The sequence below is a fragment of the Harpegnathos saltator genome, unplaced genomic scaffold (assembly GCF_003227715.2).
Source record: "Harpegnathos saltator strain DR-91 unplaced genomic scaffold, Hsal_v8.6 scaffold295, whole genome shotgun sequence".
Taxonomy (NCBI): domain Eukaryota; kingdom Metazoa; phylum Arthropoda; class Insecta; order Hymenoptera; family Formicidae; genus Harpegnathos; species Harpegnathos saltator.
The window spans coordinates 542,437-565,424 of record NW_020230089.1 but is presented as its reverse complement, the minus strand read 5'-3'; the positions used below and the strand labels follow the sequence as shown (position 1 = coordinate 565,424).

The 22,988-nt window shown below is 47.8% G+C and overlaps 1 protein-coding gene across 1 annotated transcript in view; it reads left to right on the top strand.

The window, feature by feature from the left end:
* The window catches only part of Ddr (discoidin domain-containing receptor 2), a 320,014-nt gene that overhangs the window by 215,887 nt on the left and 81,139 nt on the right, over positions 1-22,988 (top strand). The window contains exons 6-7 of the mRNA XM_019843972.2: positions 13,150-13,297; positions 19,076-19,255. Coding sequence (XP_019699531.1) covers positions 13,150-13,297; positions 19,076-19,255 — 328 coding nt within the window. The remainder of the gene's footprint in view (positions 1-13,149; positions 13,298-19,075; positions 19,256-22,988) is intronic.

The following is a 22,988-nucleotide window of genomic DNA, read 5'->3' as shown; positions in this document are numbered from 1 at the left end:
TCTCTCTCTCTCTCTCTCTCTCTCTCTCTCTCTCTCTCTCTCTCTCTCTCTCTCTCTCTCTCTTTCACACTCTCTCCCTCCTTCCCTCATTACGTAGCCACTGGCTAAACCAGGAGGTGACTCGGCGAATTTTGATATCACCGGCGGCCGCGCCGCGGTTATTACACCCCAGGATTTTTCGCGGGAAAATACGTCCACAGAGCGTTATGAGAGCGAGCAACGTCTCGTACCTAATGAATTTTCGCGGAGCTAAGGCAGAGCAGAGGGATGGGGAGGGGTTGTTTTACGCGAGTCGAGACCGATCGATCGATCTCTCGCGCGATTTATCTTCGCGGTTGCGCGAGCGCGTCCATGAGATAAGTCGGGGAGTGAGAAGCTCGCTTCTACTGACGTTGTCAGTAGAAGAGGTCCGTCACTGGGCGGACGATCCGACTCGGCTCGGAAGACGAGGAAGGGAAGGAAGCCGTTCAATAGCGGCTATCGGTTTCGTTTTTCCGACGGATTTGCCGCGCGCTTGAAAAATCAACCGTGTCCCCCGGAAGATCCGAGAGAAAGGAAAGACCGGCGTGTATTTCTTCGGTCAGCCGAGAGGGATCGAGGCCCGTGCAGTCGGTAGTCGTTGCCTCAAACTTGCCTCAATTGAGACGCTCAGATTTGAATCGCGTGCGATGTATCCGGCATATCTGCGCCCGCGAGTCTCTCAGCCGGAAAACTTGCGTCCGATTTTAAATTCAAATCTGAGCACCGCTCATTCGAGCCGAGTTTCAAGTGAGTGATTGTTGAAATGAGTCGAAATTCAGATCAAAGTAGCTCACATTTGAGCCAAGTTTTCAGCGACGGCTGTTGACATGGGCTTCGATTATACAGGGTGATCTGAAATTCCCGCATTCGGAGTACAGGATATGATATTTTATGCTAAAACAAACAACTTTAACAAAATTGCGTCCGACAAGTAGTTTTTGCAGAGGAATGTGTTAAAGTTAACGAATAAGTGCTCTTACCTATGTAACGCTCAGGGCCGGCTCGCACGCCTCACTCGCGTGTATCTGGTCAGTGAGTGTTCTAGTATTCATAAGTAATATCTTTTAAGACGCTCATACGGCTCTGTTGTGATTAGTTGACGACATCTTAAGATTGTACTTAAGACAATTTTAAATAATAAGAATCAACTATGAACAATAGGGGGATACCGGGATTTCACAATTCGCAAAGCATATTACTATTTACATTTGTTTTTATTTTCAGATGATATTGTGCAATCAGACAATTTTTTAGTCATTTATTACGTAAGAAATAAAAGCAGTACTTATTTTATTAACTTTTCATTACTCAAGCAATACAATATGGAAGAACCCGGGCAGAAATCAAATACGGCAATTTTTTATGCCTGATATGGCATGACTAGGCACGCCATAAGAAGGCATTTCGAGTGGTCCTTATCCGGTCGAAATGTGGCAATTGTCTTGCAATATTTTCCGGATTATACCCTGACCAGCGATGACGTCATTATTTGGATGCCTGATTTTGATCCTGATGGACATTTGATCAGGTTTCTCGATTCCAGGCAATTTTATCAGGCAACATTATGCAGCAGTACGTTTCACTCCTTATTACACGCCGGATCCGGTAAAGTTATCCGAGCCTTATTTGAAATTTGGAAACCGGGCTGGGTTTTAATACAGCCGTGGGACGATGTTCTACTCGGGAAGGTCAAATCTCGCTATTGTTCGTAGTTGATTCTTATTGTTTAAGATTGTCTTAAGTACAGTTTCAAGATATCGTAAACCAATCACAACAGAGCCATATGAGCGTCTTAAAAGATATTACTTATGAATATTAGGATACTCACTGACTAGATACACGCGAGTGAGGCGCGCGAGCCGGCCCTGAGCGCTACATAGACAAGAGCACTTATTCACTAACTTTAACACGTTCTTCTGCAAAAGCTACTTGTCGGACGCAATTTTGCTAAAGGAAAGAGTTGTTTATTTTAGCATAAAGTATCATGTCTTGTACTCCGAATGCGGGGATTTCGGATCCACTCTGTACATCTGAGTTTTTCTCACTTGAGAGGTAACGACTCAAGTAATGATTATTATTAATACGGAGCTGAATTCAAATGTGAGCGTCTCGCTGAAGACAAATTTCAAAAATAACGGCCACTAATACAGACCTAAATCCATATTTCAACACCTCACGGGAGACAAGTTTCAAATAACGGCTATTAAACTCAGGGTCTTAAACTCAGATCGGAATATTTCACATGAAGCAGAGTAACGTTATAGTAACGTTTAAGTAACGTTATTACCATTAACACCTTAGCACGGGAACGCACGACAAACTCTCTTCCTCCGGCCACGCATACACGAGCGAACTCGCGGAACGCGAGTGTATAACCGTGCTCGCTCCTTTGCTCTCTTCGCTCTCCTCCTCTTCCGCGCTCACCGCATGGAGACGCGATATGAAGTCGGTGGACGGAAGGTCGTCATAAAATTGCCTTTAATCCGCGCGGGTATGATATAAATATGTGCAGATAAAATATATACACGCGCGAGAGCGCGATCGAGCGTGCGTTCTCCCTGTCGTTCCCACACATGTGCCGACCGGCGAAGGGAGAGGGAGATGGACGTATGCGCGTCGCTCTCAGCGGCCGATATCGACGACGGATTATGGATTACGGATTATCGGTACGTACGTGACCACACGCGGACACGCTATTAGCGGATTACCGCGTGCGGGCGGCGGCGCGCCGACGATTTTCCGCGGTTGCACCCCCCGCCCTCGCGCTCCGTCGTCTCCCCTTCCTCCGCCGCCGCAGCTTCCTTCGCAACACATCCGCACTCGCCGCTCCCCTTCCCGTGTCCCTCCTCTTTACTAGCCTCGTTAGAAACCCTCGGTCTCGATAGAAGGGCGCTTCAATCCGGCTGAGAGCACTCGGACCGGAGCGGACGAAAGCGGCCGGGTTAAACTTCCTCATCCTCCTCTTGCCCCTTTCTCCCCCTCTACCTCCACCGATTCACCTCTCGCTCAGTTTGTTTCCGTCGGTTTTAGACATATCGCGAGTCGCTTGCTTTTACGTGAAAGAAAAAGAGAGAGAGAGAGAGAGAGAGAGAGAGAGAGAGAGAGAGAGAGAGAGAGAAGTCACCACACTCGGCTGTCCGACCACGTCGCATATACCGGGTGTCCCGGATCTTCGGTGTCGATGTCAGTGTGCAGCCACGAGCATTGCGGCGAGCGCGTGTCATTTTTTCATTCGCGACTGGAATTATCGTTCTGCACATTTCGCTACGCCGACGGAAGCGAAATGCATTCGCACTCGCGCGTGATGCCTCGGAGAAGCGAGCCGTGTGCCGTACGCTCGATCGAGGCTGAGCGTGTAATCGGCGGGAGCGCTAATTTTATTAATGACCTCGTGTATACCCGGCTAAATCACCGCGTCTCTGTGCTATGTATGAGGTCGGGATAATACGCTTTTTTTAATTGGGGCACGAGGCAGGAAAGGAAACCTTACATATTAATTAATACTAACCATGACGAACGGCGCGTTTTTATCGCCGGCGGTTTAGCGAGGTGGATATTAAATGTTTCTCCGTCGACGGAGCATATCACTTCGCGCGGCCGAAGTCAGCTACATGCGCATATATCAGAAGATTAAAAAAAAGTGCGTCGTCTCGAAAATCGCGAGCGCTTTGAGGGAATATTTTCATCGCGCAGCGACTGGTTTTTCCAACAAATTCGATACGCCCCGGATTCGAATTCTTGTCCCGATAATAAAGACGCAGGTAAACGGCAAGATGCGACTTCCATCGTGGCTCGTGACGGGATTAACGCGAGGCCGCGATTCTTCATGGCTCCACGGGGTTATTAAAGAGGCACCGAAATGAGACGGTCTTCATTAGGGGAGCGCGGGAAGCTTGATTTCGGCCGCAAACAGATTAGAGGCAGCCTCTCCCCTTGCCGCACGCAAGCGAGGCCGCCCGAGCGAAGTAATTGCCTACACGCCGGGCGAGCGGAAATGGGACGCGCCGCGTAAGCTCGTTCCGCTTTTTCGCCTCTGTAAGACGTTCCACCCCCATGTGCTCGAGTTACCTGCCCGCCTGCCTGCCTTTGACCTCCTGACCCCGACGAGCTAATGAGACTCGTCCCAAATCGACGGATCCGAAAGCAGTCGCGTGTCGAGAGCAGATGCACATCGATCGCACATTAAATATTATTCCAATAAAGAAGACGAATATGAATATCGTGAGATATTCCCTTTTGAATCGGGAATTTTATTGTTAGAAATTTTGCGAATTTGCGAAAGGTGGTCTGATATTTTGATCAGCGGCTCTTTATTCCCCTGATTTTTAGTTCGGTTAAATTTGCTTATTTTTGTTTATTCTTGCCGATAATTATTTTGCATTTCTCTTAGTGAAATCGCCGAGTATGCCGTGTTGGATCAACGTATGCTGAGAGAGAGAAAGAGAGAGAGAGAGAGAGAGAGAGAGAAATGTTTGCGACTGTAATAATACAGTGAGGTGATTGCAGTCGGGAAAATCATTTCTGCGGTATAAGAGTACTACTATAATGTTAATTAAAACAGTAATCTTGCGCGCGTATCGCAGCTACCACTCTTTCGTTGAAGCAACGAAAGATATGGCTGAGAATGAACTAGACTATGCAATGAACTATTTTTTTCCCTCGACTGTTACCCACCACTTGATGCGAACTTTCGGGCGACCATCCGATTTCTGCAAAGCGACTCATTTTTTCAGCCAATAATAAAATCCGGCGCAAACCTTCGCCAGTCACTGACATTTCCCGAAAGCTCAAGGCACGCCGCTCGCACGGGGAAGCGATTTTTCCGAGGGACGCGATCCCGACCATATAAACAGCGTGGTTGCAAGGCGCGCGAGAGGAAAACCGCAAGAGAGCTTTGATGTCACGGGAACGATCTCGTTTACGCGGAAAATTATGGTTTCGAGACATTGCGGACCGCCAAGTTTGCGCGCCCATAATTGTCTCAAAGCACGTGGCGCGCGCGGTGTCGCGTAAATAAATAAATAAATAAATAAATAAATACACCCGGTATACACACACGTCACGGTTTAAACCGATGCAATCTTGAAGCAGCCCCGAGGCAAGGAGGTGGCCGTAAAGGCGCGCGAGCGTGTAACATAAACTCCCCTTCTTTCGTTGTTTCGCACCGAAATACGTTCGATCGACCCACTAACCTTCTCCCGTGGCTCTTCTCCTGAGGATTGTTTCTTCACGCTCACGGCGACGGGAGATCTCGCAAGGATCAGACACGAGCCTTTTTATTATCCCGTCGTTGAGAGCAGGGTCGAAGGTCGCGTCGATATCAACGGGCCGCATCGGCGGCATTAATTGTGCGAATTTTTAAGCCGGCGTCAACTCAACGCACGCAAAATGCAGATTTCAATGATCGGAAGAAAGGGATATATATATATATATATATAGAAAGAGAGAGAGAGGGAGAGAGAGAGAGAGAGAGACATAACGAACAAATTAAAAAGCCATGCGCGGAATTCAACATGTATGCGTATATGTGCGCGTATAATGACGAGCGCGTGAAATTCCCATGATTTGCTTTTGACGCTATCATTTGTACACGCCGCTTTCTTTCTCTCTCTCTCTCTCTCTCTCTCTCCCCTTCCCTCTTTCTCTGATTCTCTCGTGTCATTCCGGCCCGGATTACGTGTGATTTGTACTTTCGCAATTTTACAACAATAATCGTCACCCGCGGCGAGCTCCGGCGCGCAACCGCATCTATGAATTCACGCGAACGCGCCGGAAAAGTACCAAGCTGCGTTAGAAGCGCGTTCCGAATTTTTCGTGCGGCGGTATTTTTCCGAAAACGGGACATCTTTCCCCGCGAAATCGTCCCGTTGCGTTCCATCCCTCGCTTTCTTCTTCTTTCGTTTCTTCCTCTCGGTGACATGCCGCGAGAGCGATGCAACCGGGCCCCGTATGATTCCCGATACCGTCGAGGAGACCAGAGGAGAGGAGAAGAACGCTCGCGCGACCGAGACGCGCGAGCCTCATCGGACAACCGCGCTCTCGGACCGACGCTCATTTTCCGGATTAATCGCGCCAATTACTACGGACACAGACGCGCCGCTCGCTCACGGCGGTATCTCCGTGCGGCGATCGGCGACTGCTCGCCGCGGCGCTTTGTGCCGACAAATTATAGACTAGGGCGAGACGCGAGCAGGGAGGAGGATTCTACTTACCGCCGGCGGAGACATCAATTTTATGCGTCGGCGAGACGATATCGCGGGGTGGTGTCTCTCTTGCCTCCCCCCCAACCCCGCCCCTTTCTCAACCTCGCGAAGCCGTGAGAGAAAGACCGAGAGATCAAGCGAGAGAGAGAGAGAGAGAGAGAGGGGGGGGGAGAGACGCCTTATATATAGCTATATTAATTATTCCTATCGCGTAGAACCCGGCCTGGCTTGTATTGCGGCACGTTGCAGTTGCAGTTGTAATGCATCCGCGGTCGGTCGTTTCGCGACGGCCGCTGCGATATAGAGCGGGCGGCGGCAACTCTCCATTCCGCCTCCGCCGCCGCCGTCGCCGAGACTCGCTGCCGAGCTGTGTTCAAGCGGCACGTTCCGTTTGCGTGCCGTTTACAACTTCGTCGGCCGTTCACAGCCATCGAACTACACGGCAAACTGGAACGAGAGCGTTGCCATTGTTTCTGCCCGATCGCCACGAACCATCGACATAAGAATATCTGAGCAGGGTATTTCGCGACGGGTTGTCTAATTAGCGGCGGGAGGGGGGGGGAGGTTACGGTGTGCTAAGGTTCTTGCCGTTGCGGCTTCTCCGGATATACTCGGCGTTTCGTGCCAGCTTGCGCTGCGACTGCGATGTTTGCGACCAACTGCAGCGGCATCTTTGTGAGCGGATTTGCTACGTCATTACGTTTATTGTGCGTTCTCAATGTTCGGTACGCTCTCGTGTTGTTAAAAGCGAATGTAAAAATTACGTTGAAATTGTATTCCTCTTTACGATGTTTTCGTGTCTCTCAATTTTTATATAATATAATTACTATCGAAGTGGCAAATAACGAATAAACAAGCCAGAATGGAACAAATTTAATTATAATATCGTGTAGCCAAAGAGCCAAATATTTGCAAACAAATAACCTGTAATTGCAGTCACATCTCTGTGTGGCCGAAGATTAGCAAAATTTTGTCGTAATTTTTACCGCAACATTCTGCCGAGTCAGTCAAGCTGGATTTCTCCGTAAATTCCTCCCCACCGTAAATCAGTACACCCCCGTTGCCTAAATTAATAGTTGACACTCCGGCCGGATATTTTTATGTCTCCCGAGAGAGATAATTCTAAATAAAATCTCCGCGGTTTTTATTTTAGAAGAAAGTAAAACATTAGTGAGGCAAAGAGGTCGAGTCTATTCTTCGTCTTGCAGACCGCCACGTTTCCGTCGGGCTCGTTCAATTTTGTTAAATAAACCTTTTTTTTTTTCCCTCTTTTTCTTCTCCCTAGTACGTGCTAAAATCACAACACGATCTGAGCGGACACTGCGCAATGTACAATACATGCCAGCTAGAAATCGCGCATTTTCGATTTTCGCGAGAATATCTTTTAACCTGTTGACCGATCAACCGAGATTTAACGTTCCGTTTTGTCCCGCACGTTTGACATCGTTTATATTATTTTTTTTACAAGCAGCCTGCCGCACGTCGCACGGAAGAGTGACATAGCCGGAAAATTTTGGCCAGTTTTGGTTAACGTCATGAGAAAATATGCATTGTTATTTACAACGAGAAGTGATATATATTTATGCTCTCAATGAACATCGCTAGAGAGAATTTTCAGATGATAAAAAAAGGATTGTGTTTGTTAGTCTGGTAATAATGTGAAATGTCGAAATCTTTTCTCGCTGTTTTGAAAGGTTACATCTTTCGAGTTGGCCATGCCGTTTTCTCATATGACGTGCGATATCATTAAGTTAACGAGAATGACGGATATTAATGTGTAATCTTGATTTATTCTTCCCTCCCTCTGACTACTGAAAATAAAATTAATGTTGCGGAAGATTTTGCCTGTACAGCCAGGAGTCGAACCTGGTTTTCACATATTCGCTGGACGTCGTAACCGATATGGCCAGACTCGAGACTTCGACGATACAGAGCTTCGAGTAATCAAGTAAATATAATTATGTCACGGCAATAAAAAGAAACGGTGCAGAAACGGTGAAAACTGAGGCGGCGAGGAGCGAGAAGTTTTCCGAAGAGGATGTATCACGTACATCCGTGTGGATTTCATCGTCGATGATTGAAAAATCGCTAATACCTCCGCCATCAACCCAATCTCGGCTGTCTATTAGCCCACATCATTTTTACAAATTTGCATTCTCCACCTTCCACATTCGCGTACAGTTAACAGCTCGCGTGCTCATCACATCGTCGAGAGTATCGAGATCAAAGTTTCCAACGATTCAACCTACATCGTTCGCGCGATGATACATTGGCGAAAAAGAGCCGATTGAATTGACGCGACAACGTACGGGGCCGAACACGCGTTCCAGCCGAAGAAAACAAGATTTCCTGCGACAGGAGCCAGAATTCCCACGGAGCAGATTCGGTTCGAAGAACCAGAGATGCCGTTTGTGCTCCGAGCCAAGCGCGCCTGGCTCGTTCATCGTCGCCCGTTAATTCGATCGCTCCTCCTGCTCCGTGCAAAAACACAATCGATCGCTTTTCGAGCATCGGTGAAACAACCGTCTCTAAGCCGTGGCGCTTAATTAACCGAGTCTCGCGTACCGCTTTGTGTAGCGCGCGCGTGCGTATTATTTTTGCAAATTCGCGTTCTCTCGGCATGCTCTTCCTTCTCACCACCCACTCCCCCCACACACACACACACACACATACATACACGTGCGCGCGCGTTCATGGAATCGATGTTCGGGATATCAGAGATCGCGCATATATCTAAAATAAACGAACGAAGAGTAAATAACCATCAGCGCCGGCATATACGCGGAATATTCCGCTACGTGCTGTAATCATGAAATTCCGAAACGACGCGCCCTCTAGCTCGCCCGCTAGCTCGTGTGCATCCCGAGTTTCGACCGGTCCGCACCATCTCCAGCAGCGTCGACGACCGTGTGGACATCATATACACCCCGGCCGGGCTTTATATGATTAACGCGAAATAACAGATTCCTGGTTAGAAATTCTAATCGCGCCGCCGTCATCGTCGTCTAGTTGCCGCCGCGTCGCTCGCCAACACAAATCAAAGCAAAGGCCAATGGTCGTCCGGGTCACGGTCCGCGTTTGTGTATATAGCATATTAGCGTTTGTATCATATCTACTCCGCTTGTGCACGGTGTTTAGACCGCGCTCGGTTTTCGTTCCGCCGAAAGCAAGAGAGGGTGAGAGAGAGAGAGGGGGGGCGGAGGGGGGGAGAGAGAGAAATGGATGGATAGATGGATAGACGGTTAGCAGGAAGGGAGGGAGATGAGAGAGAAACGCGGCTGGTATCGCGCGAATATTCATATTTCAACGCGTACACGTTGCTCTACGTCCGTGATGACGACGGTTGGCGTGTTTGTACGATATACGATGTGACCCGTATCGTGCTCCCTCCCTCCCCCCTCCTCACTCTCTCTCTGTTTCTGTATGTCCCTCCGCGCGATTCTATAATCCGCACGACGATACAGATTACTTTGTTCTAACGCGAGTGACAACCACCGAGCTATGGCGGAGGAGAAAACGCAGCGATAGATTGCCTCGTTCCGACTCGAACAACAATTAACTCGCTCGCGGTCTCGCGAGCCGAGTGCGCACGTTGCCCGATCGCATGCCTGACCCGGTCTTAATATTTCGCGATGAGCACAGACGCTTGAAAGAAAATGCTGAGAGATTGTGGAAAGTACGTGCAGATCGAAGTTGCGCGAAGTTTGCGGAGCGAATATTGCCGTGAAAATTATAACAACGTTTTCTTAATCTTCAAGCACACTGAAATATGACGGGAATTATTATTATAACATATATTTGCATATTTGTTTGAAAACGCGTTACGCGCACATTTTTGACTTTTCTTACCGCACAATATTGTAATTGTTTGTTTTTTTTTCTCTTTTTGTTTTAATTATTGCACAGTACTGTGGTGCTAATTGTTTCATTTTGTTTCTTCTTGCCGTTAATTACTTCTACAGTAATTCATGCTACGATATCGGTATAGAACTCAGTTATACCAAAATATTACAAAACACAATCACAATTTTAATGTAATTTCCACTACGATATTTTCCCCGTGTCTGTTTTCGTTCTTCGCGAATTGAAAAACACTGGACTTAAATACATGCGTGCGTTTTACAAATCCGCCATTATTAATCCTTTCGATCTCATGGGGGGATTACAAATGTCCCCCAGAGGTTCATAATTTCATTTCCTCTTAGCATTCAACGAACTTTTCTACATACCATGACTTGTACTTACTTGACATTCCTTAAAAAAAAAATGGAAAGGAAGAGACCGATTAAATGCCAGAGTCCAGGATTAAACGACATACCTCGACTGCGCGAGGGAGCGGCAGCGGGGAGGGGGGGGGGCGGGGGCGGAAGGAATGACGACGAAGCTCACACAATCGATCGCGGTAATTTCTTCTCCGTTTCCGCTGAGTGAGAGTCGCTAGCGAATGAATTATTTTCGCCGCGACGATTATTCGGATTCACGCGAAACGGGCGCTCGCGAGAGCTCGCGGGAGAAAACTGCGCGATGTTGCGAGCGCAACGGCAGACAGGCAAGAGGGCCAGATGAGAACCGCTAATCCGTCCGAGTGGCCAGAATGCAAAACAGAACGCGGATACACAAACGCGCGCGCGCGGGTACTACTGAATTACACGGCGCTCCGGGCGAACAATGTAGCTACGGCATTATTATCCCTTAGCGTGTTCTATCAGCGCACACGGCAATATACGCGCGTGTGCCGAATTTAAGAGCCCCGTTTTGCGAACGTAACAACCACCCGCCCCGCTTCGCTCGCTTCCCACCCCGGCCGAGCGAAGCGAGCGAACGGTGAAAGACAGACACGCGTTGTCGCGGAAAATCTTGACGTTCGAGAAGTCAGACGTTCCCCGAGAAGTCGCGATGCCGAAATCTGAACGCCCAAGCCGTATCCCGAAAAACGACATAGAAATTATACACGAAGTACACACGTGGGGGAAAAAAGTGAGACGAATGCGACGACGGACCTTCTTCCGGTTCTCGTCAAGTACATTCGGAAGTCAGGAATAAGGGCGCGATTACGATGAACTTTACGTAACGGGACGCGACGGGACGTGAATTTGACGTTTGAGGTTATATTTGATATTACGATCACCGTAACGTAACGCCGTAATAATGACTTCTGCTGTGAGGCATTATCAATTTGTAAATTTAATTTTCGCCGGGTATTTGTATCTTCAACTGCGGAAGAGGAAACGAATACGAACCATTGGTGTGAGAGATATTTTTCGACGAAGAATTCGGTTTGGTGACGGGCATAACCTGACATAACGTTGATTGGCTGGAAGTGTCACATGAACAGAGTCCGACTTGACGGAACATCTAAACTTGACATTGGCAAGCTTCACGTCGCGTCAAGTTCCGATATTTCACGTCACGTTACGTAAAGTCGATCGTAACTAGCCGCATATAAAACAGTGTGTTTTAGGTTTTGTGTCACTTCACGTCCCGTCGCGTCCCGTTACGTTAAGTTCATCGTAATCCCGGCATAAGTCGCCGGCGTGTGACCGTTACGTTACCATTACGTTATCGTTGCGCTTTGGGTATGGCGTAGGAAGCTGCGCAGCGACAACGTAACGATACCGTCATTGAAAGTGGAAAGCAAAGGAAAGCTACAGATTTCTCCCAGGCGACGGCGACGAGGAAGCGCGTAAAGGAGGTTCGCCATGCCTCATCGTTAACTCCCCCCCCCCCGTCCGTGCTCGTCGATGGCGGTGATCTACGCACGTCTTTTTGGTGCGACAACGATACTACACGATACGGTATACGGTATTATATACGGTACAACGACGGCCACGAGAGCGTGTGTGCATGTCGGTCGGACACAGGAAGCACAGAAGGACGACGACGACGGCAGGAGACGCCGCCACCGTCGCCGTTTCGGTCCAGATTTAACGCTTGCATTTACATTTAGAGGAGGTCTCACGCCGGCGAACCGTTGTTTACTAATCGGATCCGGAAAATGGCGCTTCCCCCGGCCCGTGAGATTCGTTCTTAGTGTTGTAAACATGTTCCAATGACCGTCAGGCGGCTCCAGGCCAGCGGCCGCCGATGCAGAGTCCGCGCGCAGAGTCTAATCGCGGATCGAATTCTTCAAGTCAGAATTGAATCACCCGCGCTCTGGATGATCCTATTTTCCTTCTTTTTCCCACGGCTTTTTTCAAACGACCCGATGTTCGCCGAATGAGCTTTACATCGAATGAACGAGATGAGCGAGAGCGGAAAATGGAACTCGTGCGCGGTTATTTAGGATAGTTTCTAAAAGAAAAAGAAGACGGAAACTACGCTAAAAAGCGTAGTTTTTTCGAAAAATGTCGCACAGCGTACTTTGCGACAATGAATTAAAAAACACATTTTTGCCGGTAGTATGTTTGGGAATATGTTTTGGGAATTGTATAATCTGAAAAACTCGCGATGCTGCATATTTAAAATTTAAAAAAAATGGAGAAGGGGGCAAAGAGAGACGCGCAGCTTTCAAAAAAGAAAAAAAAAACAAAATAAAATAAAAATAAAAAACAAAAAAATGGGGAGGATGCGAAGGGAGGGAAAAACAAGTTTGACGCGGATGCTATGAAATATACGCTTGTTTTCCTGCTTTTCAACCGGAACGGAAATATCTGGATGTGACTGAAGTTAACTATTTTCAACGTGCGTCTCCCATTGTGTATACACGAAGCCGACACGAGGCGATCTCTCGTTTCAATAAAAATATCATATGCAACCGGCGATACAAGTTGCTACATGCAACTTGCTACATGCAAGTCGCGACGTTTTTTCCGAGACGACGCTGCAGCTTTTTTTCCCGTTCGCTCCGAGCGCGCGCACACGTGTGTGTATGTGTGTGCGTCAGCACGCACGTTAATGAACATGCGTTTCGTTTGTGTCGTTGCAGCTGTTGGCGGGCAATAACAACGCGTACACGGAAAAGGAGCAAATCTTCGACCCGGCGATAGTCGCGACCAAGATCCGCTTCATCCCTTACACCTCTCACATGCGCATGATGTGCATGCGCGTGGAGCTCTATGGCTGCCCATGGACAGGTGAGTGCGAGAAAACGAGATCAGTCTATATGTGCTTCGATCATTTCATCGAGGAAGTACAGGTTGCGCGAAAAGTTCGCGGAGCGAAACTGAAACAAAGAATACCAAATTCTAAAAATCATTTTATTCTTCAATATAGTCTCCATTAACTTCAATACACTTGGTCCAATGGCTTTCCAATAATTTTATTCCATCGCGGAAGTGTGTTTCTGGAAGGTCTGCGAAATATGCCTCTACGGCTGCAATAGCTTCTTCATTCGACAAAAAATGCTTTCCACGGAGGAATTGTTTCAGGTTTCGGAACGGATAGAAGTCGCTGGGTGCGAAATCTGGCGAATACGGTGGATGATCAAGCAATTTGTACTTCAATTCATTGAATTTAGACATTGACAAAACACTTGTGTGAGCAGGTGCGTTGTCTTGGTGAAAAATGATTTGTTTGTGCCGCGAACCAGGTCTTTTCTCACGAATTTTTGCGTCCAACTGACCCAAAAGGTTACAATAATATTCAGAGTTAATTGTTTCACCTTTTCACCAGATAGTCAATTAACAAAATCCCTTTAGCATCCCAAAAAACTGATGCCAAAACCTTGTTTGCCGATCTTTCATGCTTTGTTTGCTTTGGAGCTGAACATTCAGCTTCAGTCCACTGTAAACGTTCCTGTTTCAATTTAGGATCATGATGATAGATCCAAGTCTCATCCATAGTTCTAAAACGACGTACAAAGTCGGTTTTATTCTTCTTAAAACGATCCAAATGACGCTGAGAAATTTGCTTTCGAGCGAGTTTTTGTTGAATTGTTAACGTATGCGGCACCACTTTTCCAAACACCTTTTTCATTTGTAATTCTTTATGCAAAATATGCCGTACCCGTTCATCTGAAATGCCTATGGTATGAGCAATTTCACGCGTAGTCACACTTGGATCTTCAGAAACAATAACGTGTATTTACTCATTGATTTCTGATATTGATGCGCTTTTTGGACGTCCACTGCGTGGATCATCTTCAATGCCTGTACAACCACGTTGAAACTCAAGTGCCCATTTACAAACCATTGTTTTTGAAGGAGCAGATTCCCCTAACACATTTACCATCTCGGAATAAATTTCCATTGCCTTTAAACCTTTTTTAACAAAGAACTCAATCACTGCACGCTGTTTCAAATTTTCCATTGCAAACAAATATACTGACACGTCAATTGGCTTGTAAGCACAGAAAGAATTGACAGATGGAAATGAAACCTAACCTAGGTTCATGTGAACAATGATTCTACATAACCGATTACAATTTATAATTCTACCGTTTACTCATAGATGCCGCTCTGCGAACTTTTCACGCAACCTGTATTACAGACGAATTGAAATTTTCCCGCAAATCAGAAAAACGTAACACGGTCGAAATACGAGATGTTCGAGCTGTCCGACAAAATTAACTTTGCGCGCTTGATGTGTCATTAATTGATTCATTCAGCGTAATACATACATTATTAATTTATCTCCTCGACCGATAATTAGAACATTCGTCGCTAAGTATGCGGATTATCGCCATCTTCGATATGTCTGACCTTCACGTATATTATCAAGGACATTCTGACTCTGAGTAATCTCTAAAAGATTTTAGTCGATACGCGCCGTTTGTTAAAAAAAGTATTGACAAATAAAGTTTGAAGATGATAACAATGGGTAGAATATGCATGTAGTGTACGCGTGAGCGGAAGAGGCTCCCTCCATCACGAGGAGCCTAATCCAACCTCACCCCGTATTATTGCAACTTCGGCTTTACATGAATAAAATTCTAGTACACTCGCTTTTTCGAATCCTTTTTGTTAATAACGGTTTCACAATCTGTAGCCGCCACTTGAAATCTAAAGGTTACTCAGGGTCATGACCTTGATACCATATATCAGAGATATCGCTGCTAGTACCAATAGTCTGCATTTATCCATTCACTTTATATTCGGTCTCTCGGCTGGCCGGATTTCCGGCTAATGGAGATTGGCGGCGCTGACAAAGACCCTCTTTTCGCGATTAAGCAGCACCTCGATCGTGCGTTTATTCGCTGGCGATCGATCAGTTGGCCACTAACGAGCTCCCATGAAATCACAATCGGCGTGCTGCGACCGGTTTGTGTTTGTCGTTTCATTTCGCGCCGTTCGCTCGACCCCAGCCGGCCGCAATAAATGAGAAAGATATCCCCCGCTACCCGAGCCGAAACAATTTTATTAGCGAGCGGGTGAGAAAACACTCGCGACGTGTAATATATGAAAATCTTAGAGAGCAATAGAGAGAAAGATAGTGAAATGAAGGAGAAAGGGGGGCGAGGTAACTTGATACTTTTTCATCGTCGCAGAAGGAAGCGACGCGGGGCGCGCGAACGAATGGCACGCCAATTATACGTAAGAGCGGCGGGGGTGGCGGCGGTGAAGACGGAGGCGGTGGCGGCTGTCTCTGCTGGCTCGTCGCGAAGACGAGGCTGAAAACAGGCGATGACGCGGTCCTCGCGGAATCGCTCGCGTGTATTATCATGCATTTTACATTTTACGTCAACGACACGCTCCGCTCGCCGGGAATTTCCTGACGAGAGAGACACCGCCGTAGCGACGCCGACGATAACTTAGATTTGTGCCTCGGATCCGCGATCGAAACAAGAGAAATGTATGTGGGTATCCTACGTATGTTCCTATGTATGTGTGTGTGTGTACGCGCGCTTACGTGTACGAAGTGCGCGACACGCGGAATTTATTCGACGCCCGTAACCGCCGCGGCAACTTCGGCTGCGGACGTGACTTCGTATTCTTCGTACTCGTTTCCGGTCGCCAGCGCGGCACCGAGCTCGCTTGGGTGGTATTAACGATGTTATCGTTACCGACGTTAATAATATCGCCGTTACGTGTAAGTCTCTTATAGATCGCTCTTCGTACAGAAAGCTCGCGCGAGCGCGAGCAGACGCGAGCGCAAGAAGCGGGCGACAAGGGGGAGGAGGAGGAGGAGGAGGAGGAGGGCAAGTTTAGCTGTAAAGGCGCGGGTTTATTCATCGTACTCGTTTTCGCCTGTGGAATCGTCGACTCGATCGCGTTGACTGCTGAGGAAATATTAATGACATCGCTGTCTTTCGGGGTATTGAGAATGTTCACCGTTCGGTAACGTCGGTTTTTCCTTTTGGAAAGAAACACGCTTGAGTCGAAATCTTCCTCGACTTTATATACGCGAGACGGCCCACTTCCAACGCGTTGTTTTTTAACGACCGCTCTTTTCGGCAGAATAAAATTGGATTTCCTTCGGCGAGCATGTCGATAATGTACGAGATAAATATATTATAAACGAACAGAAAAACGGGCTTTTCGAGGACCCCAGCTATGTTTCTCGGTTAATTTTCGATGGAGAGGAGATCGCTCTGGTAACGTTTTAACTCGCAATTAGTCGCGAATACGAAAGAGCGCTATGAAAAATTCGACAATTGCGGAAACCGATTTATTATATCGCTCGATATTTTCATCGAAGGGAAGACCGACCCCGAATCCGGAAAATCTGCCGTTACAAAATAAAACGGTACACACCTCACGTATATGTCTTAATGAAATTTTAACAATACAAATGACGGACCAACAATCTCTGCGGAATCATCATCCCGTCTCTCTCTCTCTCTCTCTCTCTCTCTCTCTCTCTCTCTCTCTCTCACGTCATTGCCTTTCACACATGAAAATATTCACGCCAGAAGACACCACGGGCGCGCGTGTCCGCTTCGGACGGCCGAAAATCGGAGGACTTTAATTTCGCGAGCCGTCGACTTCTGCCGTCTGGCCCGACTTGACGAGAGACACGTCGATGTCGGGTGTCAGTCTCTCGAATCTGAGATTAACTTAGATTTACGATCACGGTCGGCCGTGAGCCGCAGCTGCGTCTACATTAATCCAAGCCCGACGCGAAGCACGCGCGGCATCCGCTAACTGTGCCATCTGCATCGCGCCGAGCGCCGTTATATCGTTCGAACGCACAATTACGACGGCGCTGCCAATAATATTGACTTGCAAAATAAACTGTGACTTACGTACGGGCATTAAGCGGGGGAGGGGGGAGGGGAGGGGGGGCCCAGCCGTCCGCTCGCGCGCACATGCGAGAGGATTATACTAAAAGACGACGGCGGGATATAGAATTACGCGTGCCACAATTACCGTAATGAAACACTTGGGCTTCCTCCGGCGAGTCCCCTTATCGTCCCCCCTCGCCGACAACGGCGCGATGAAACCACAATAAACGGCCGCGGTAAGTAGTCACGAGCGTCCCGTCATTTTTCATCGCGCTCAGCCGCTTTTGATCCTGGTCGGCGTCGGGGGGCGATCGAGCCGAATTTATCGTGACGTGAGAAGCCGAGCAGAAATTCAACCTTGAGGCTGCCCAACAAGTTTGTACATACTATATATACAACAAAATAGAAAATGTAACGCTCACCTATTCTAGTGGCTATTCTAAATTCAGCTGACCGATAATCGAACGAAAGAAAGGACAATTATGAGAAAAGAGATGACGACGTTGTGATCGTTAACGAGTAACGCGACGTTCATTTGTGTTTCTTCGGGATATTTTTGTGAAATAGCGTGACCTCGATTTTGATCCACCGTCCGACCCAAAAATGCTAGTGGCGGTGTAGTAGTTGGATTATACATTTTAAAATAAACAACGCCATCTACTCCACGCTGAGAGAAAAAATATGTAAAGGATAAAAAATATTTTTCCAGTGGGGAACTGATAACGTATATTTGCTTACACTAATATACATATTTTTGCGCTGAGAAAAAAATATGCTCCAATTGGGAAAATAAATATTTTCTCAGAATCGTAACTCTCCGCAAAGAAGCGATTGTTTATTCTGCTTAAACAAGGAGAAATCACTCAACTTCGGTCGAGGTAAACAAATTAAAATAAAACTTACGTCTCAGGTTCTTTTTAATAAATATGTTGCCAGTACCCACTCTGCAACTATCTTTTTATTCTTTAGATATTTCCTCTCTCAGTGTCCGTGCAGTGATAGAGAAACGGCTAAATTCCGCTAATACAAAACAGATGCTACATTTCAGCGAGTAATCAGCCAATAACGAGCTGGCCGCGCTAGCTGCTTGCAGGCTTCCGGATCAGCTCGACTAGATACATTTTTCTACTCGGGCAATATCTCGGTCGCCTCGGGAAAATTCAGGGCGCGAGCGCGCGCGACCCTCCGCGCATATTCGCCGGCGGGACAAAGCCGCGAAACAATATCGTCCGTCGCCATTATCGGGGCCGAGAAAAATGCTCGGCTGATATGAACGGACGCGAGCGGAGAGCCTCGGCGACGCGAGTACCGAACCGTGTAACTCATTCGCGCTTATTGACGTCTGACACTCCGCCGACGCATTTGCTTCTGACATAAGTCGTCCGCCCCGGCGCGTTCTGAACGAAAAAGCAGGTGAGACGCCGCCGTCGGCGCGCCGACGGCGGCGAATCCCCGAGATCGTCGGCGACGGCGCCGAGACGTTGTCCCGGGTATCGTCTCGGGCCGATCCTCGAGTAATCTTCCGGCTGGTGAGATTAAAAATGTTGACCCTCGTTATTTTTCCCCGACGACGACGGCGACGCGCGCCACCCGGCCGGCCGCTTTTACCCGTAACCGTCCGCAATCTCATCACGTACTGTCGGCGAGCAGAAACGCTCGCGCGGTCCGACCACGTAGCAACGTGATGATGCATAGTTCACGAGCTTATATATTCTTTATACCCAGCTCTCCACCTTGTTCTTCCTTGCAGAGGGTCTCGTTTCGTATTCCATGCCCCAAGGAATCAAGAGGGGCTCCGAGGTTGACCTTTCCGACAGAACGTACGACGGCCGGGAAGAAGGAGGTTACCTCTCCGGGGGACTTGGTCAACTCGTCGACGGGCAAAAGGGTCCCGACAACTTCAGATTGGACGTCAGCGGCAACGGCAAGGGTAAGGAAGGAAGCAAGCAAGCAAGCAAGGAACGAACGAACGAACGAACGAACGAACGAACGAACGAGCCGAGTCTGGAGGGTGGAAGGGAGACGCTGCAAGGCGCACTCTTCGTGCTGGAACGAGATTAGCGCCGACGCTAGATCGTGTCTAGATTAGCGTGATAGAGCCGTCTCCGAGCCTCCCTCGCTCGCTCGCTCGTCTCGCCTCGCCTCGCCTCGTCTCGTCTCGTCTCGTCTCGTCTCGTCTCGTCTTGTCTCGTCTCGTCTCGTCCGACTAGGTCTTCTTATTCTCCGCCAGCCGGTATCGCACGCCATCCCGGCTCGTTAATTTCTCTTTCTTTGCGAAACCGAACCAACTGCGAAACCGAACAAGCGAAGCCTCGCGGCCAATCTCGCGACGTGGCCACGTCACGGGGAGATCGACTCAGGTGTATTCAAATTCGATGGTCGATCAATGTCGGCGACGAGTTGTCGGAACGTTCGATTTCACAACGATCGGATTCTTTATTGATATCGACGCTGCATTGACGACAGGTCCGCGCGATATTGTCTAGATATCGATTTGTCTAGATTCGATTCGTCTAGATATCGACATCTAAAAGACATCGCGTCGCTGTCGATTTCTACTGGATTATTGATGATCTAGTCGATATATGGATATGTTGATTCGACTTGGGTATGATATAAGCTGATTAAATCGTCGACATAATATATTCCAGGTATCATAATGAGATCTTGGAACGATCAAATCGATCCACATGATTTCAACTTGAGGTATCTTGGAAACATCAAATCGATCGTTCATCTCCGCACACGATTTCAGGCCGATCTCGACGTGATTTCGATTCGATTCTCGCGACTTGCGAACCCGGGAACGGAGACGATCGAACGTGAACGACGAGGAGGTCGAAACGATTATGTCAACGTTTCCGTGAGTGAGCGCGCGGCCGCACGATACCGTATCGCTGTGAAATACACATTTTCCGTGCCGTACGCGGCGGGATATAATTCGGAATATGCGGACGCGCGACGAAAATTTCGTTAAAATTTCCCGAATAACGGCCGCTTTTTGGGACGGGCATATTCGCCCGGTTATTTAATGAATTTTCAATTTGCACGCGTTCCGCTCGTTTGATTCCGCGGATCAAAAGCGTCGCCCTCCCATCCTCCCCCCCTGCCTGCGCTCCCAAGTCGATTCATCCCTTTTTACATCCGACTCGTTACATGACGCTGCACTCTGTGCTCGCCCAATACGATTGTTGGCCCGCAATCCGGAGCTTTTTTTTTTTCATTAGATAAAGCGACGGAATTTTAATGCGCCCCGATTGCCGGCATCGTCGTTCTCGTCGGGTCGGAGCCACTTCGTGGCTTTCACCCCCGGCCAAATGACCGTCGACATTTACTCGGCCGACGCGCGCTCGCGTGTCCGGAAGCGGTTTCTCGAGCAACCGGACGGTCGGAGGTGTAAAACGCTCGTCCTCGTCGTCATCGTCGCGAGATGCGCCCGCGCCGTTTTCGAGACACGCGGAATGAAAATGAAATTTTCCGTCGGTCGATTTCAGACGGAGGGACGCGCGAGCGCGTGTATGAGTCGCTCACACGAGTGTCGGTGTAGACGGGATAGTCGAAGAGGTCAGTAGAATCCGGAAAAGCCGCGAGCGAAAGAGCGAGAGAGAGAGAGAGAGAGAGAGAGAGAGAGCCGGCGGAGGAGTCCGGGCGCTCCGAAGCCAAACGTGTTTCACGGCGCGCTCGAATCTGTTCCAATTTACATTTATATTGAACCGCGAGCTAGGCTGCGAGCAGCCGACGCTGTTTACTCGCTTTCTAGATACATTTGTGTCTTTCCATTTACGCCATGGGACATCCTGGCCGCTGTCGTCCTCGTCCTCGACCACGTCGCAGTCGCTCGTAGTCGTCGTTGTAGTCGCGCTCGGATAACGCCAAGCCGGTGCACCTTCCACCTTCTTAAACTTTTAAACCCGGCAAAACTGTGTACACTATCTTTCTCTCTCTCTCTCTCTCTCTCTCCTTCCCCTCCTCCCCCCCTCTCTCTCTCACGACTCTCCTTAAGCTAGGAAACGTCGTCATCGCGCAGTCCAACGTCCTCGCCGAAACGCCACTCAGCTCCGACTTGCTCGCTCAAGGGATCGATATTCGCATCCACCGCGACGACCACGACGACGAAGACGAAAATGTCGCTTCGAAGACTGCTTCGAGCGGGCAGACACGAATGTTGCGAAGGAATCGCGCGAGTGGAGAACCGGCAAAGAATGAGAGCAATATATATATGAGCTTACTTTGTCGATGTTGCTCTCGTCGATAATGCTCTCACTGGTTGACCACTCGAGAGACTTGAGGACGAGGGGACTGCCCCCCTCCTCCCCACTTCGAGAAAATACGCGAGCGTGTGTATGGGGAGAGATATTATTAACAATCTGGTTATTATTTCCCTCGGAAAAGTCGCTCTCGTCGCGCGTTTTCGTTGCTTCACGTGAAGATTTATCGAGCGAGTAGCGAATACGCGGGCACGCGTTTTTATTAAAATGTTTATTAAGCTCCTCGCGGTCTCGAGCGACATTCGCGCGTCTCTCGCGCCGAACTGTACAATGATGAATGCTGTATGAGTTAGAATTATACGGCGCGGCGGTGTTCTTCCTTTTTCTTTTGTATTTTACCGAAACGTTGTATGAATTATGAAGTTTGAAATTTGCGATTTCCTTCATGGCCGCTTTTCGAATACGGACACGCACGCGATGTAGAATCGAGTGGGGTATGCGCGTGGAAAGTGACTTTTCGTCAAATCCTGCGTGTCATGGGGGTGGCGAAAAAATAGTGCGAGCTGTCTTATTAATCTTTTGCGGCCGCAAAGCAAACTACGTTTGATACGCGGAAAGGTAGGCGGTTTCAATTTTTTTCTGGTCTTAACGCGTTTGAAAAACGCGTTAAAAAAAATGTGAAAAAATTTATGAGATATTTCTCAACATTCTAGTTGATGGTGTCATAGTCGTTTTAGCAAAAATTGTTAATTTAAATATTTAATGAATATCTTATTTTTAATGAATTATTAACACAAACGAATAAGAAAGGTGAATTTCTTTAAAAATATGTAACTTTTTTTCTATAAAAAGAGGAAAAACGCTTTTAAAGCTTTTTACTTTAAGATTCTACTTTTACTTTAAGATTCAAGGAAAGAAATAACACTGATCGATATCTGCAAAAAAGGTGAATTATTCAAGAGGATCAAAATGAAGAATTTTTGAATAGGAATAATCGAAATTAAAACTGCGTATAAATATTAACATATCTTATATTTCGCGACAAAATTAATTAGATGAATTAAAAAATTGTGGTTTGACATTTTATGTAAAGTCACTTTGTGTACGTCGGTCGATAAACCAACCTTTAAATTGGGTAAAAGTGGTGCAGAAACGTACGAAACGCTAACAAATGTGTACGGGGATGAATGCATGTCCCGTGCACAGGTTTTCCGTTGGTTTGGCCAATTCCGTGACGGTCGTGAGGACCTTGCAGACGATGACCGAGCACCGCCGTCAAAAACCACTCGCAATGAAGAAAACATCGAGAAAGTCAAAGAAATTCTTCGAAGCGACCGCTGTGTGTCTGCCCAGATATTATCTGAGAGTTCAACAACGATTGTGAGCCAGAATTCGACGAGTTCGACCGGAATATCGAGAGCCAGGCAGTTGGTTTTTGTTGCACGATAATGCACC